Source organism: Centrocercus urophasianus, unplaced genomic scaffold, assembly GCF_019232065.1.
Source record: "Centrocercus urophasianus isolate 14NV4802_14NV808 unplaced genomic scaffold, USGS_Curo_1.0 seq_15, whole genome shotgun sequence".
Taxonomy (NCBI): domain Eukaryota; kingdom Metazoa; phylum Chordata; class Aves; order Galliformes; family Phasianidae; genus Centrocercus; species Centrocercus urophasianus.
This window is the reverse complement of record NW_024884697.1, coordinates 34923532-34939236: the sequence shown is the minus strand read 5'-3', so window position 1 is coordinate 34939236 and position 15705 is coordinate 34923532. Positions and strand designations below refer to the sequence as shown.

At 38.3% G+C, this 15705-nt stretch overlaps 1 protein-coding gene across 1 annotated transcript in view; it reads right to left on the bottom strand.

Moving 5' to 3' along the window:
- TRHDE (thyrotropin releasing hormone degrading enzyme) overlaps positions 1–15705 on the bottom strand; it is a 207337-nt gene that overhangs the window by 65269 nt on the left and 126363 nt on the right. Inside the window, exons 8-9 of the mRNA XM_042815914.1 lie at positions 9773–9838; positions 7494–7681 (exon numbers count right to left, since the gene is read on the bottom strand). Of these exons, the coding sequence (XP_042671848.1) occupies positions 7494–7681; positions 9773–9838 (254 nt within the window). The remainder of the gene's footprint in view (positions 1–7493; positions 7682–9772; positions 9839–15705) is intronic.

The window sequence follows — 15705 nt, the reverse complement described above, 5'->3', positions numbered from 1 at the left end:
TATGATACATTATTCCATGATTGCTATATTTGTTTAACCAACCCCTCAGATGATAAGTGGACAGTGTATTTTTCCCATTTCTGTTCATTATAATGTTATGCCATCAAGTAAGAATACTCACAGCAATATCTAAACACAGCTAGGCTTTCACTATTCAAATAGTCACCTGTAAAGGGACAAGCACAGACTTTTTTCTGCAAAGCCTGCATATATGAGCTTTGTGTAAGAAATTCAGAAGAGAATTGAAGGGAAATAATTCTGCAGTTTGTCATTCATCTTCGAGTGACTGCTAAGCATCTCTGCTGCCAGTTGTAAGTCCTTTCATTTGTTATTACTACATGGTGCAAGATGCAGGAGTCCATTTTTGTTGGTCATGTCCCTGTCTAGGGGACATTCCACTAAATTTTCCCTTGACCAACCACATGGAGAAAAGCACCAAGGATTACTGCACTTTAGCACATATGAATATGTTGTCCATATCCCAGTTTGTACCTTTTTCTTTTTTCTCTTTCCTCACAGCTAGCTTTATTCAGTGTGTAGCAAGACATTTCCCCTTGGTACCTTATCTCGAACAAACAACTTGGCTACAGAAGCAGTGTGCATGATAAGAACTCTATACAAGTTAATATTAGCTCAGTAATGTGAACTTAATTATACTGATAATATTGAAAAAGTTATTTCTCTTCTTTTGAAGAGACAAGCTCTTCATATTTTTAAAATACAAAACATATTCATAACCAAAAAGCTCTTGTCTACCCTTCAATACAGCGTATAAATGGCTTATGGATTTCATCAAAGCTGATTAGTTCATTGTCTAGACCACAGATTATTTTTCATAAGATTTCTTGTCATATCTGTGAGCCATTCTTGTAATGATGGATGAGTCTGGTGTCTTAAAATCATAACTTTGTCTGTCAGGAGGGAAAACCACTGAACCCTGTCAGATGGAATATCACCTCATCCCCTGCAGCCTCAAATGATGTAAGTGAATAATCCATTCTCAGAGAGGTTTACATGAGTGCAGGATGGAACCTACTCATAACAAAAGGATGGTTACTCAGGGGAAGAATATGAACTACATATCTGTTACTGGAATTTTAAATTTTTGCTTGGATAAAATGAAATTGCAACTGAACTGTTCTACTGCAGACTTTGATGTTTAAAATAAAGCTCACTGACTTTGCCCCTGCTGAGTAATGTTATTCCTAGAAATGGTGTCTGTCATTATTAGCTTTTTTCTTCACAAAATAAAAATGCTTATGATGTAAAGGTATGACTGTCAAGAAAAATATATGCCCACTTTGCAAAAACTGAAACTGTGTACCTTCTGTAATTCCAAGCTTAGCATTAGTGCTTGGAATGCCATACAGTCAATTCTAGGCATACAAATAAATCACAGTAGATACATATGTGTGTATCTTGAGGCATACTTTTTTGCAGTTTCAGAGAAATGACAATTTCAATTATACACAATGTGGAAAAATCAACTATTTTTAAAATTAACTATAATTATTAATTCTCTTCCACAGTAAAATTAAAGACACTTACAGTAATGGATTAGAGGTAAGACACTGTCAAAGGTATCAACAGTTTTTATTTTAACTATTTCTCATTCAGAAAAAAATGCCTGCTTGTGAGCATGCCTCTGTAAGATTTTAGGGAAAAAAATGGAATGTGCTACTTTGAATTTCATTTTAATAGTTAACTGCTGCATAAATATATAGCATGCATAGAAGCACAGAGATTTTATAGAAGTTATATAATTCTGAATATTCATGTACCTCTTTATTTCCATTTCTTATGCAAATCCCTCTGAAAAATCTACTCTAAACCAACTCTTTCAGAGAATCGGAGTCACAGAACAACCTGAGTTGGAAGGGATCCACAAGGATCATTGAGTCCAATTTCAGGCTTCACACAGGATCTCCCAAAATTCAAATCCTATGCCAAGAAGTGTTCTCCAAATACTCCTTGAACTCCAGCAGCTTAGGGCCATGCTCACCACCCTCTGGTGCAGACCCTGTCCCCAGTCTCTCCCAAACCTCTCTGAGCAGCCTGTTCCAGTGCTCCGTTACCATGACTGTAAAGAAGTTCCGTATTTTAGTACAAAACTTCCTATGTTCAAGCTTTAGGCCACAACAACTTGTCCTACTGCCACGCATCACCAAGAAGAGCCTGGCCTCATCTATTTACCTCCCTCCCCCTTTCATTATTTATAAACATTTATCAGATCCCCTCTCAGTCTTCATTTCTCTATGCTGAACAGATCCAGGTATCAGATCCAGCCTTTCCTTATACCAGAGATGCTCCAGGCCCTTTATCATCTTTGTTGCCCTCTGCTGGACTCCTTCTAGAAGATTCCTGTCATTTTTGAACTGGGGAGCCCAGAACTGGACACAGTATTCTAAATGTAACCTCATCAGGGCAAGGAGAGGGGGAGGATCTTCTCCCCCCATCTTCCATGCCCTTCTTAATGCACCCGTTTATTGCTGTGCCATGCTAAACTACAGCCCCACCTCTGGATAATTTATGACTGTGAGGCAGATATATGCTTTAAGAGCCTTCCCTTGAGCCTTCCAGTATATACTGTGTTGTGTATTTAGATGGTAAACTCCTGGAAAGGGCTTGAACCAGTACATTTTGCTGTGTTTTGTACAGTCCTACTATTTACAGTGTTTAAAATCATAATCATGATTAATTGAGAGACAAACTATCCTAACAAAGTCAATGTCACGTGCTCTGCAAGAACAGAGCCCCAAATATGGCATAAATGCAATCTGCTCCCCACTGTTTGTAGTGACTGTTATGGTTTCCCAGGAAGCCATCCATCTAAGACTGAATTCATAGGTCACACAAGGAGTCTGAACACTGACTTTACTGCACTGAGAGATAGGCTACTGACACATAACCCCCAAGCCTTCAGCCTCATGTTATGTACATTTCTGTGCCTCCCATAAGACCTATCTGAGATATCTGGTTCCAGCAAACCCTTGCAATTCCCTGGCCATAATGACCAGCAGACTCAGGACACTGCTCCAAGTGTCTTTCAGAGTATTTCTTCAATTCCAGTTATTGCCCCACATTGTGTATTTGCAGAAAAACTAGCCCCTTTTATCATTTCACACAAGATCCACTTCTTGCAAAGTCAAAAAAACAACGGGAGCAATATATCATGAATTATCAAATGACATCCCATTAGTGTGATTTTCCCTATCTACCAGTTTCACAAGAATTGAAAAAAAGTGACTTTTTCAATGAAAAAAAAAAAAAAAAAAAGAACAACAACAACAAAAAGAACTGCTGACAGAAAGATTAAATTTATTTTCAGTCTGTCAATCTTGCTTTTCTACTTAATTCAATGGCAGGAAAGGACATTTAATGACATGAGGGCGTTGTGCATATCAAATCTCATGCACAGCAGTGAATGGTAAGCTCATTTTTCTCACACCTTAGACTCTTATTTATAACTAAGTCATAGGACTTTAATATAAAATGGTGAGTGACTTTTTGAAAGATGAATGGAATAGGAAAGTTTCATCTTTTGCTAAAAGCATATGGCTCCCACTCTTTGCTATTTATGTTTACATAAAATGACTTTCAAATAACTAACTGGGAGGTAGCAAACTAGCTCCGTCATTTAACTTTCTGGAGTAAACATTTCATCTGCAAAGCCTTCCCTATGCTAGGGACCTCTCTCATTTGAGGTTACAATACCATGGAAGCACAGAGAAAAACAAATTTGAGACAGTAGGAAGAAGACAGTAAACAGACTTGCCAAAGAAGATACACGTATGTACTGTATTGTCTATTTGGACAATAAACTCCTGACAGAGCCCATTCTGATACCTTCTTTTTCTGTGCTCTACATTGAACAGAATTTCACATTGTTTAGAACTTACAATTATAGTAAAATGTTTATGCAAAATCACTTAAGAAACTCAGCATATTTTTCTCTGTTGGTGCAGAACACTACCCATCCACATTATCTCCAAATAATGGATTGAAGTTTCATAAAAAGAAGTGCCAGGTGCTTGTGGTGGGTCACTTTTAAAAGTGACCAAGGTTCCCCTCTGCCAGCCTGATAGTAGTCTCAAGATGTCTACTGCCTCCCGGAACCAAGATTCGAAACACTGATGAAAGGGTGCCACAGTTCACCAAGAGCACAGACTACTATCCCCTGTTGCTGTTCCATGTAGGTACAAACAGTGCTGGAAGGCAGAATGTGAGAAGAATCAAAGAGGACTATAAAGCCCTGGGAGGGCAACTGAAAAACACTGGAGCACAGGTTATCTTCTCCTCCATTTTACCAGTCGGAAGAAGGAGGGAAGCCAGGAATAGATGCATAATACACATAAGTCCTACCTATGTGGCTGGTGCCATCGTAAAGGTTTGGGGTTTTATGATAATGGAACCTTCTACGAAGATTATATACTGTTAGGGAGGATGGAATCAGCCTGTCTAGAAGGCAAATGGCAATTTATGAGAACGGGCTGACTAACTTAGTGAAGCGTGCTTTAAACTGAAGGAATTGAGAGGCAGGGTACGTAACAGCAATGCCATTGCAACAGACTGAGGAATGAGCCAAGACAACAGTAACAAATGTTTCTTAGCTGCCTCTAATGACAAAAGCCAGAAGGCCATCTACCCCAAGAGTGAGTATGCCTACATGAAATCTTCTAGTATCCCTCTAGGGACACCTGTACTCTCTTCCCTAAAGTGCCTGTATACTAATGCACACAGCATGAGAAATGAACAGGAAGATTTAGAGATGTGTGCAATCACAGAGCCATGATCTTGTGATCATGGAGATATGGTGGGAAAGCATGACTAGAATGCTGTCACGATGGCCACATCCTTTTTAGGGAAGGACAGGTTGGTGACAGGCTACCTAGACTTCAGCAAAGCCTTTGACATTGCCCTCCCCAGTACTCTCCTAGAAAAGCTGGCAGACCATGACTTGGACAGGTGCACTCTTTGCTGGGTAAGGAACTGGCTGGATGACCAGGCCCAGAGAGTGGTAGTGCATGGAGTTAAATCCAGCTGACAACTGCTCACCAGTGGTGTTCCCCAGGGGTCAGTATTGCGGCCTGTTCTGCTGAGTCACCATTGACTGGCTAGTTGACTGGCATAGCTCAGAGAGTTGTGATCAGTGGCATAGCCTAGTTGAAGACCTGTACCTAGTGGTGCGCCCAAGGGGTTGGTGCTGGGTCCAGTCTTGTTCAACTTTTTCATCAAGGACCTGGATGATGGGATGGAGTCCACTCTCAGCCATTTTGCTGATGATACAAAGCTGGGAGGAGTGGCTGACATGCCAGCAGGCTGTGCTGCTATTCAACAGGACCTAAAGAGTCTGGAGAGTTGAGCAGAGAGGAATCTTATGAGTTCAACAAAGCAAGTGAAGAGGCCTGAACCTAGAGAGGAACAACCACATGCACCAGTACAGGTTAGAGAATGACTTGCTGGACAGGTAGTCTGCAGAGAAGGACATGGGGTCCTGGTGGATAACAGGCTGGTCATTAGCCAGCAGTGTCCCATTGTGGCCAAAAAGACCAGTGGTATCTTGGAATGCATTAAAAAGAGTGTAGCCAGCAGATGGAGGGAGGTGGTCCTCCCCCTCTACTCTGCTCTGGTAAGGCCACTGGAATACTGTGCAGAGTTCTGGGCTTCTCAATTCAAAAAAAGATAGGGATCTCCTAGAAGGAGTCTAGTGGAGGGCCACAAAAATGATAAAGGGCCTGAAGCATCTCTCATATGAAGAAAGGCTGAGAGACCTGGGTCTGTTCAGCATGGAGAAAAGAAAACTGAAAGGGGATCTGATAAATATTTATACATATCTAAAGTGCGGGGGATAATCTGATGAGGCCAGAGTTTTCAGTGCCGTGTAGTGATAGGACAAGGTATAATGACCAAAAACTTGAACATAGGAATATCCACACAAATACACGGGAGAATTTCTTTACAGTGAGGGTGACAGAGCGCTGGAACAGGTTGCCCGAAGAGGTTCTGGAGTCTCTTTCTTTGGAGGTATTTAAGACCCATCTGGATGCTTACCTGTACAATCCACTGTAGGGAACCAGCTTTATTGGGGAATTGCACTCAATGATCTCTAGAGGTGCCTTCAACCCCTGCAATTCTGTGATTCTATGAATTCTGAATTAATGTTGTGTGTGAAAATAAAACTATTAGGAGTCTACTTCTCACTCCTAATATTCTACCGTACAAAATGTTTTCATGCCCAGTAGTCTTTACTCATGAATTACAGTAGCAGTTAATACAATCAATGCTGACTACCCGACAAATCTGTTTAACATCTCCACAATATTTAGAAGGCTTAACATCTCTGTTTTAAGCAATCAAAAAATATTAGTATCTGTTTTCTGAGTAATAAATCCACTAATATTTTATATGGAAATACATGGGTGCAGAAATTAAATACTTAATACCATACTAGATTGTTCCAATGCAGCCAGGAAAAAAAAAAAACAAAAAAAAAACCTGTGTCATGTTTGAGTTCTACAGTATTTGTTTTATAAAAAGATAATGAGTTAGTTATAAATATTTCCCAGTATATGTAATTATATTTTATATTTTTAGCCAGGAATATTCTATAAACTTCAGATGCATCAAGCAAAATTCAGTATTAATGATTTAAATCTATGGGACAAACATGGAGAACTCAAGGTTCAGAGTATGCCTTCTTTCACACTAAGCAAGAAGCAGTGAATGTGGAAGCTTCTAAGGATGAATTGTAATTCCCTACAAACAGCTCTAACTGCTTGGCACTAAAATATCACAGCAGAATTGCTTTGAACAAGACGAGGATTCCCCAGTGTGATCAAGGAACATCAGTTTGTTCCTGGGACAAAGGAATGGGGTGGAGTCACCTGAGATTGGCAAGGAATCAATATGAGAAGTCAAAAAAGGACAGAGGTGGAGATGTGTCAGTGCTTCTTGATTTTGGTCAGTGTACCTGCAAACCTGCTGATTTAAAAATTGGAACAACTGGAACTCCCTGTCATGTATAGCAGTCCAGTACAGTTCTTGATGCTTTCCAGGTCAAGTGATATACCTAGCCAATATGTGGTAACATCTCCTACTTAACCTAGAAGCATGGAGGAAGTCTAATCCAAGCAATTCCTAAAAAAATATCGAACCTTCCAACCATATTCCAAGTTACTTCATGAAGTGTGACAAAATCAAAAAAGATGAAGAGGAAACAGAAGCATGACATAAGACAGCATAGAAGTCAGAAATAGAGCTGTCAGAATGCAAATGGACACATTAAAGCTTTATCTTGTTCTATCACTCTAATGATTTTGGTCAATTCTTTTAACTAGTCTAATCTTCAATAAAATTCAAATGGAAGTGCCACAACATGCTACTAATTCCATGCAAAGCACAGCTTCCTGCAGAGGCAACTCTACAAAAATACACCGAAAAGCACGTAAAGTACTACAGACTCTTAAAAGATATTCATTGAGAAATATAAGTACCTGTTGTCTCCAAGGCCAGAATCCTTGGTTTTAGTATCACTATCATAAACAAAACGCTCTTGGGAGATTACTATGACATTGTCCGTAGTTTCATTTCCCAAGATGGTGATAACAGGATAACCCATCTGTAGCGTCCATTGATCCATTACTTCCTGGATATTTACAGATTTTCCAACCCTTTTTAAAGCCTTCAAGAAAAAAGAAAAGTTTTGGTATGCTGAAGCAGAACCGGAATCCAACGTGTAAAACTTTTTTTTTTTTTTTTTCATCCTAGATGAATATAATTAACTTCAGTGGTTTCATAAATATCACACATACGCACACAACCACGTTTGTAATCAGTAAATATACACAAACTGCAAAATTACACCAACACTGTCTGTGTATCTTAAATATCAAGCAATCTTCCATAGAGAAAAGTCAACATTTTTACAAATCATTAGAGCACTTTTGCTGGAAAGGAAGAAACAATCCACTTTATAGGGTGTTTACAAGCACCACAGAAGTACTGGTTGTCTATTTCCAGAAGATATTATTGACCAAACAATGTTAAAAAAAAACACATATTTTTAACAGCATTTGTGTGGGTATTTGCAGTAAGGCACATTTCAAAGTGTTTGATTTCTGAAAATATATAGCTTCTCTGTTCTGAAAATCAAATGTCTGCCCTTATCTGAAAATACTATCCCTCCTGTCCAAAGTGAGACCATGCATACAACAATATCCCCAGCTCCTTCAAAAACTGTATGTCTTTACACTGTAGGATTAACGTGTTCATATTTGATAGAGCATGTCAATGAACTGTTGGTTTACAGTTAGACTTTCATCTGAAATAAAAAGAGATGCTATAGCTTCATGGGAGATGAGTCTGGATATGAGAATGACAGGCATCAGTAGCTATGCAGTGACAGAAATATGTCTAACTGCTGAGTAGCCCTTGATCACAGACGAATTAACATCTGACGAATATGAGCAGAAATCAGCAAGAAGTCTTCTGAACTGGAGAAGCAATATTAGAAAAAAAGAGGCTGACAACAAACATGGTTATATATGTGAGAAAGAAGTAATTATTAGGCTTAACAATAGAATTAAGCATACAAGGTAACCCTAGTATTTAGGGTCCAGAATGAAGTCTTGTTTTTGTTCTATTAGTTGTGGGTTCTTCTGCTCTTTCAAGAGTATGATCATCCCCCTCCCCTCCCATTACCCAGCATTTCCCCAAAGGCTTTACCAGAGGAAGATACCAGGGCTCATCTTAAAGCACCTAGTGGTTCAGTTTCATCATCTAGTGGCTAGACAATTGAATCACTGTCTATACCTTGCTGATTATATTGCTGATCATATTGAGTAGGCTTTTGGAACTCTAGTTGTTCTTATTTAACAAATGTCAGTTGAGATGTCCTACAGTATTCAGTGCATCTTCACAGAACTGGTAGAGACAGAGCAGCTATGGATATCTCTTGTGGTAGCTGGAAGACTCATAGATACCTGCTAATCTAGATAAACATACATGTCTTAAACTCCAGCTGGATGCTAGTTTTGGTGTCAATAGTTACTAGACAACCATGTTTATGTACGGCTTGAGTTGGCACTTGTGCCCAAACTTCCTTTCTGTCCTCTACATTCTCTTACACTCTGTCTCTCTTTTGAGGTGTCCAGAGTAGCTCTGTACGCAAGTAATCTAGGCATGGTTGGCTCCCTCTTTTGAAATTCAAGCTCTGCCCTTAAATACATACTGGAACTGAGACTAGAAACCAAGTGTGGGTGCATCAATAAAAGGAACATGGACGTACAAACTAGAATCCTCTGCAGGACGCCTAATATTACAGTAAATAGTTACTTGTTTAGAGTAAACTTTAAAGCTTTAGTAATTTTTTCTTTCACACCAATCATAGCTCCATACAAAAATAAAAAACACAGCTGATGTAAATGCCAAGGTGCAACATTTTCACGCACTTCCCAGCTTATGGGCCTCACCCTGCTACCACTAAACGCAATGACAGTAGGTTCCACAAACTAGCTTTTACTGCACATCAGTGACACAGCACAAGCAAGGAAATATATTCTGACGTAATAAAGAACTAAAATACTGAAGAAAGCATATTTCAGTGTTGCCAGTGTTGTTCTGTTAACTCTAATGGAATTTCTTTGCATCGATTTTTAAATTTGCTCTGGGGTCTGAAGATCTCATTATGCTCTATTCAGTCCTAAGCTTACCAAGAGAAATACCACAGTATATTCCTGCTTCATCCTCAGTGCAATAGTTTAAAGCATTTTACCTTTGACAGTGTGTTCCAGAGATCATTTCTGGCTGCATTGCCATACTTGTGAATGGTTAAATAGTCCTACAGAAACAAAATAAAAATACAAATCAGTATTACTATACACAAGCCAAACAACTAGAGCCATGAATCACTGCTAGTATAAGTTAAATCACATTAATGTTTTCATTTGTCAGAAAACTAGAAATATACAATATGTTTATCCTAAGGGAGAAAATAAACAGTTTCTTAAGCTAGTTTACAATGCAAAAATTGTTGCTAAGAATTTCATTTACAACATTCAATGTTCTTCTTTTTCTTTGTAAGTCATTCTATAAATTAACAATTTTGAATACATTTTTTAAATAATTGTCTGTTCTCAGAACGGATTCCTGGGCAATTGTCACAATGAAAAGGAGAAGCTTTTAAAACTTAGTTCCAATCACTATTTGAGATGGAGACATTCTGTGTCTAGTATTAACAATATGCTCACTCTGATGATTGCTAGAGTTGTAGCAAAAGACTTAACTGAGCAACAGGTTATCATCAAAACTGCAAACTCTTACATAGAGAGATTCTGGTACTTCAGCATCTAAATACCTAACGTTGATAATGTAGGATATAACATTTTATCACAAAGGTTCTTCGCCTTCACAGTGGAAGGATACAGTGGAAAAGGGCTGGCTGGAACAAAGCACAGGTATGTTTTCACTGCATATATAACTGAAGGTTTGAGAGGGATAAAAATTGAATGCTTTCACTTATTAACAGTTCCTGTGGCTGAGAGTCCATTCTTCTCCCACAGCAACCAGAAATATGTTTGATAAGCTATAATCATAACAAATTAACATCCAAAATTAATAGTTGAAGCATATCACCAAGTTGAGTCTGGGCTATTCAGGCACAACATGCTTCTATTTTTTTTACAGTCACCTGGAGAAACAACACTGTTTCCTACCTTGTTCTGTCACTAGACGACAGCTCATTCATATGCAGTAGTGAAATTCAGCAGTTACTGTTTGAATAACATATATTTCCAGCATTTTGATTAGAAGAATTAAATGGAAAAAAAACACCACATAACAGAGGTGGTGGATCAATAGATTTTGCTGCACTTGAATTTTCACCATCTTCTCTTTACACAATGGTAAGAGACAAACCCTAATTTACAACACAATGATAAAACTGAGATAAATTTGCTGACTCTGTTATCTGTGCTTTGTGTGCAGTAAAATACTTTGAGAATAATTAGTGTTTGGGAAGCAAATTTTCTGATATACATACTGTAGCACCTGTCACAGGTTTAGTTTTTGTCACACGACTCATAGTACAACAGGCAGCAACTCCCACTTAATCACACGCTAGGAAGGCTAAAAAAGAACACTGACTCTCTAAATGCAGTGCCTAGTCTTCACAATGTCATGAGAATAACTTGGAAGAAAGACAATACAGTACAGGCTGCACCTACAGTACACTGTGCTTCCATTTTGTCTAAAAATACAGTAATCTGAGACACAGTGAAATATTCAATACCTTTCAAAGCTGAAGAAGTTGAATTCCAAATTAAAAAGCTAAAATAGGAATAAACAAAAGTAGGGCAAGATAAAGAACTAACACCAAATGTACGTGTGCACTCTAAATTGCGCTAGAAAATGCAGCATGTATCGGTTCTTCTGAGTTGTTTTCAGAACTGTTACACAGCAAAATAAAAGGAGTGGGACACTTGAGGATTTATGTGATACAGGCAATCAACCTTTTTACCATTCAGACTTTTGCTTTTTTGCATCCAGAGAAACTACAAATTTATTAAATGCTTTTTTCCTTTTATCTTTTTAGCTATCAAAACACACATTGGTAGGTTTAGATATAGATAATCACTGACTTATAAAAATTCATTATCCTCCAATCTAACATGTTCATTATATTATGGAAAACAAAAATAAGTATAACATTTATCAAGAAATAAAATACAATGAACACAACATAAGAATACACAGTCTTAACAAAACACAACTTGATTGTAGGTATTTTAATTATTTCAATAAAGATACATTTAGACCACATGCATAACGCCAACCTAGGAGTGGTACCTAACACATACTATACAAACAGCAACCTTAAAGTGATAATATGCATAAACCTCGATTACAGTGTGCAGTTTTGGGTGACACAGCATAAGGACATAAAACTATCAGAGAGCATCTAAAGGAGGGCTATGAAGAAGGTGAAGGGTCTGAAGGGCAAGATGTATGAGAAGCGGTTGAGGTACCAGAGAAGAGGAAGCTAAGAAGAGGCCTTATGGTGGCTCCTGAAGAGGGGACCAGAGGGGCAGCTCTCTGGTGACAGTTACATACCTGAGTGAACAGCAAGAACTGCATCAGTGGAGGGTCAGATTGGGGATTAGGAGAAGTTTCATCACCATAGGGGAATTTGGGCACTGGAACAGGCTCCCCATGGCAGCAGTCGTGACCACAAGCTGCTAGAGTTCAAGGAGCATTTAGACAATGCTCTCAGACATAGGGTTTAGATTTTGGGGGCTCCTGTGTGGAACTAGGTTATCTTTGTGAGTCCCTTCCAAATCAGGATATTCTGTAACTCTATGATTCATTGATTTTGCAAAGATACTGAAATAAGTCAAATCGAAAGTCCTCAGCTATTAGTGTTCTGTTTTCAATAATAACCAGTAGCAGACACCAAGAAAGGGTATAAAACTGGGCAAACATCCCCACTACGCTCCGCCAGCATCTGGTAAATCATAGCACAATGAATCCTGAGCAGATTAATCTTTGCTTTCAGAATCATCTTCCATGAATTTGGCCAATCACTTCCTGAACCCATATAAATGTTGAACATTTCCAATACATTATAAAAAAATGTCACGCTGTAGTGAACTATTATGTGAAGGTAGCTTTGTTTCAACCATCTGTCAGTCTGCTGGTTTCATCTGCTGCTGTCTAGCTCTGACACCAGAAGAGACAATGAACTGCTGTCCTATTCCATTCTCTCCAAATCATCGTTGCTTTTACAGATCTCTACTGTCAGTGTCCTCATACCAGAGTTTGATTTTAAACTGAGGACTCCACCAGAACTCTCTACTACACTGCCAATTCACAATTCAAGCTAATGACTTCCAGCGTAGAGAGGGTTACCATGACCCAGTCTTAACAAATTGGTAGTTCCTTTTGCAGTACCTATCATGGCCAGTCCCTCAACATAAAATAAGAAGAAGCTTCTACACATCTGCATCAAATACATTCCACAAAGTATTAAAACTGCAATCAAAATCCAGACCCTACTTGTTAGTTCTAAGGATGAACAAGCAGGAACATAATCCATTGTTCCTTCTGGGGATCCATACCTAAGCCTTAGGTAGCTTGCAAAGGGACAGAAAACATTCTCGTTCACTGTAATTCTCAAGGGCAGGAATACTTGCCATACCTTCAACTCTACATTGAATAATAAAAAAGAACTAAAGCAAACAGGAGACGCAATCCACAGAACATAAAAGAAAGAGGGCACTAAAACCATTGCTGCCTGAATATAAGCTGTGCTCAGCACTGCTCCAAAGGTGGTAAAGTGACTTAAAGCAGCTTTCTTATAACCACGTATGTCCAGAACTATCTGGCTGCATCACAAAATTGCTTGTCTAGCATCTACAAAAGCTGTTCTATCGACTGGAGCATGCTGGAGTATGGAGAGATGCCTTAGCCACTTTCCTATAACCCTAGGATATGTAAGGAGAAAAGGTGGCATGAAAACCACTTTCAAGATTCATAGCAGCTCTTTTACACATCCACCTTTCTCTCTCATTTTAATGTCACCTTTAAGTGTTTTCTTTGACAAGGGGAAAGTAGAAAGTTTCTAGACCCTGACATGGTGTTACTTAATATGAAAATTAATCACACACCCCACGATGCTTTCACCTCTATCAATAAAATATGTAATCAGACAATGTGGTTTTGTGACACTTATTTTAGTACTTTTAATAAAAGATACCAAGAAGAAATCCAAAATCTGTTGTGCCATGAAAACAAATTCCAACTATTACACAAGCAGAATCAAAGATCTAGCAAAAAAATCCCAAGCTTTGGATTATTATGTAATGTTTTGTCAAAGAGTAATCTTAATCTTTCCCAAAAAAATAATTCAAAACTATTTTATTACTAGAATTTAGTACTTGAATATTGAAATAGATGGTTTGAACAGCAGTAAAAATGAGAACATACTGAAAAGTGCTGAAGGATTTTGAAAGATGTTTTCAGTAATATTGTATTGATTAAACTTGTAGGACCTTCCTTGCATTAGACTTCTTTTAAGAAAGGAAGACTATTTTAAAGGAAGAAGTCTTTTATCCCTTTGCAATCTTAGTTCCCTCAGTACTGCTAGCGTTGAGCTTGGTTTCGAGGAAATGAACTACCCGACCATCCAAATACGATAACACTCACAACTAATAAAAGCGAGTTACTGATAAATGTGAAGATGTCACAAAAGTGGAAGGGGGAAATAAGCCTCCAAACATATATCTTACTTTCAGGAAGACTTCAGATCTATAACTGGGACCAAATTCCTTTCTCGGTTTATCTGTATAAAGCTGACTAGTTCACTGAACCAGTCAATGGATCCTGACTTACATGAGCAGTGCCGAGATCTAAATCAGATTAACGTTGAATAACTTTTTCTCCAAAAAATAACTGGGAGAATTCTGCTTTACGAGACAGAAGAGGAAAAACTAGAAACATATTTCATGGAAACATTCTTCTGAATGTCCGTGTTTTTCAGGGCTGAGGAAACAGTAGTCCTGCCTCTCTCTCCCTCGTTTGTCTTTCATGCCTACTCCTGGGTCCTATTCTCTTTCCTTCAATTTACTATGTGTTCTTGTTGAACATTTTTATATCTAACTGCTGTATCTGATCAAAGATTTAGAGTAAAGAATAAAAATATTTAGCTCAGGCGGAAATCAGCCTCTAACATTCTGGCTATCAAATCCAGTGCGTTAGTTTTCTAGGAATTTCTGTACTTAATCTTAGGCTACCAGATGTTACCTAGCAGACACTGACAATTAGATGCTGCTTTTTTTTGCCCTTGATCTCACGCCGCTAACATCAAAATGTAGGAGGAGAATCACGTTTAAAACACCTTATGTATCAGCAACATCTTAGCTAACTTCCAGATACAAACGCAGAACTGGTTAAAAATTGCAGCCTAAAAGCATACGTCAGATCTATCATGCAAGTTCTCACTTCAGCTGTGTTTTGCCTTCTCTTTGGGATAGTATCTTAGGCAACGCATAAAATCCTGGAGATGGAAATCAGTAGAACCCCATCAATGTACACCAGCTGAAATCCCAGAACTTCATTTTTTCCACACATAACAGTGATAGAATGCTCACAATCATCAGCAGTGGACAGTGGAAAACATCCACTGTCAACACGTCATATATACAATTAAATCATTATATGTGAACAGTAAGCTGTAACTACTAATCAGGAAGAGTGATACTGGACCCACATCCAGAAATAAATCTTCATTTTCTCTAGAACCAATGATACTGAATATACAAGCATAATTATACAAACCTTTTTCTTTGTAATTCATTACTCCTATGTGTTATAACAATCATCAGATCAGCAGAAATGACATTTTTGGAGCTATATAGATCAGTCGGACTTTTACCATTAATTTCAGTGGGAATGGAATTAGGGCAATGCTGAGAATATTTCATCCATGTTATTGCAAATGTGACATTCATTTAAAGGATTGAGCCCTGTCCTAAACAGCTCTCTATTCAGCCTGAGACTCAAGAAAAATTAGTAAGAGAAAGGAGGAACAGAAAGCCATCTTTAAGTCATTGGGACTATTCGTTTTGCACTACTTCTTCTTGATAAGAAGAGAGCAGAATTGTAATCAGAAGTAACCCAACTGAAATCAATGTAGCCTTGTCATTTTCATTT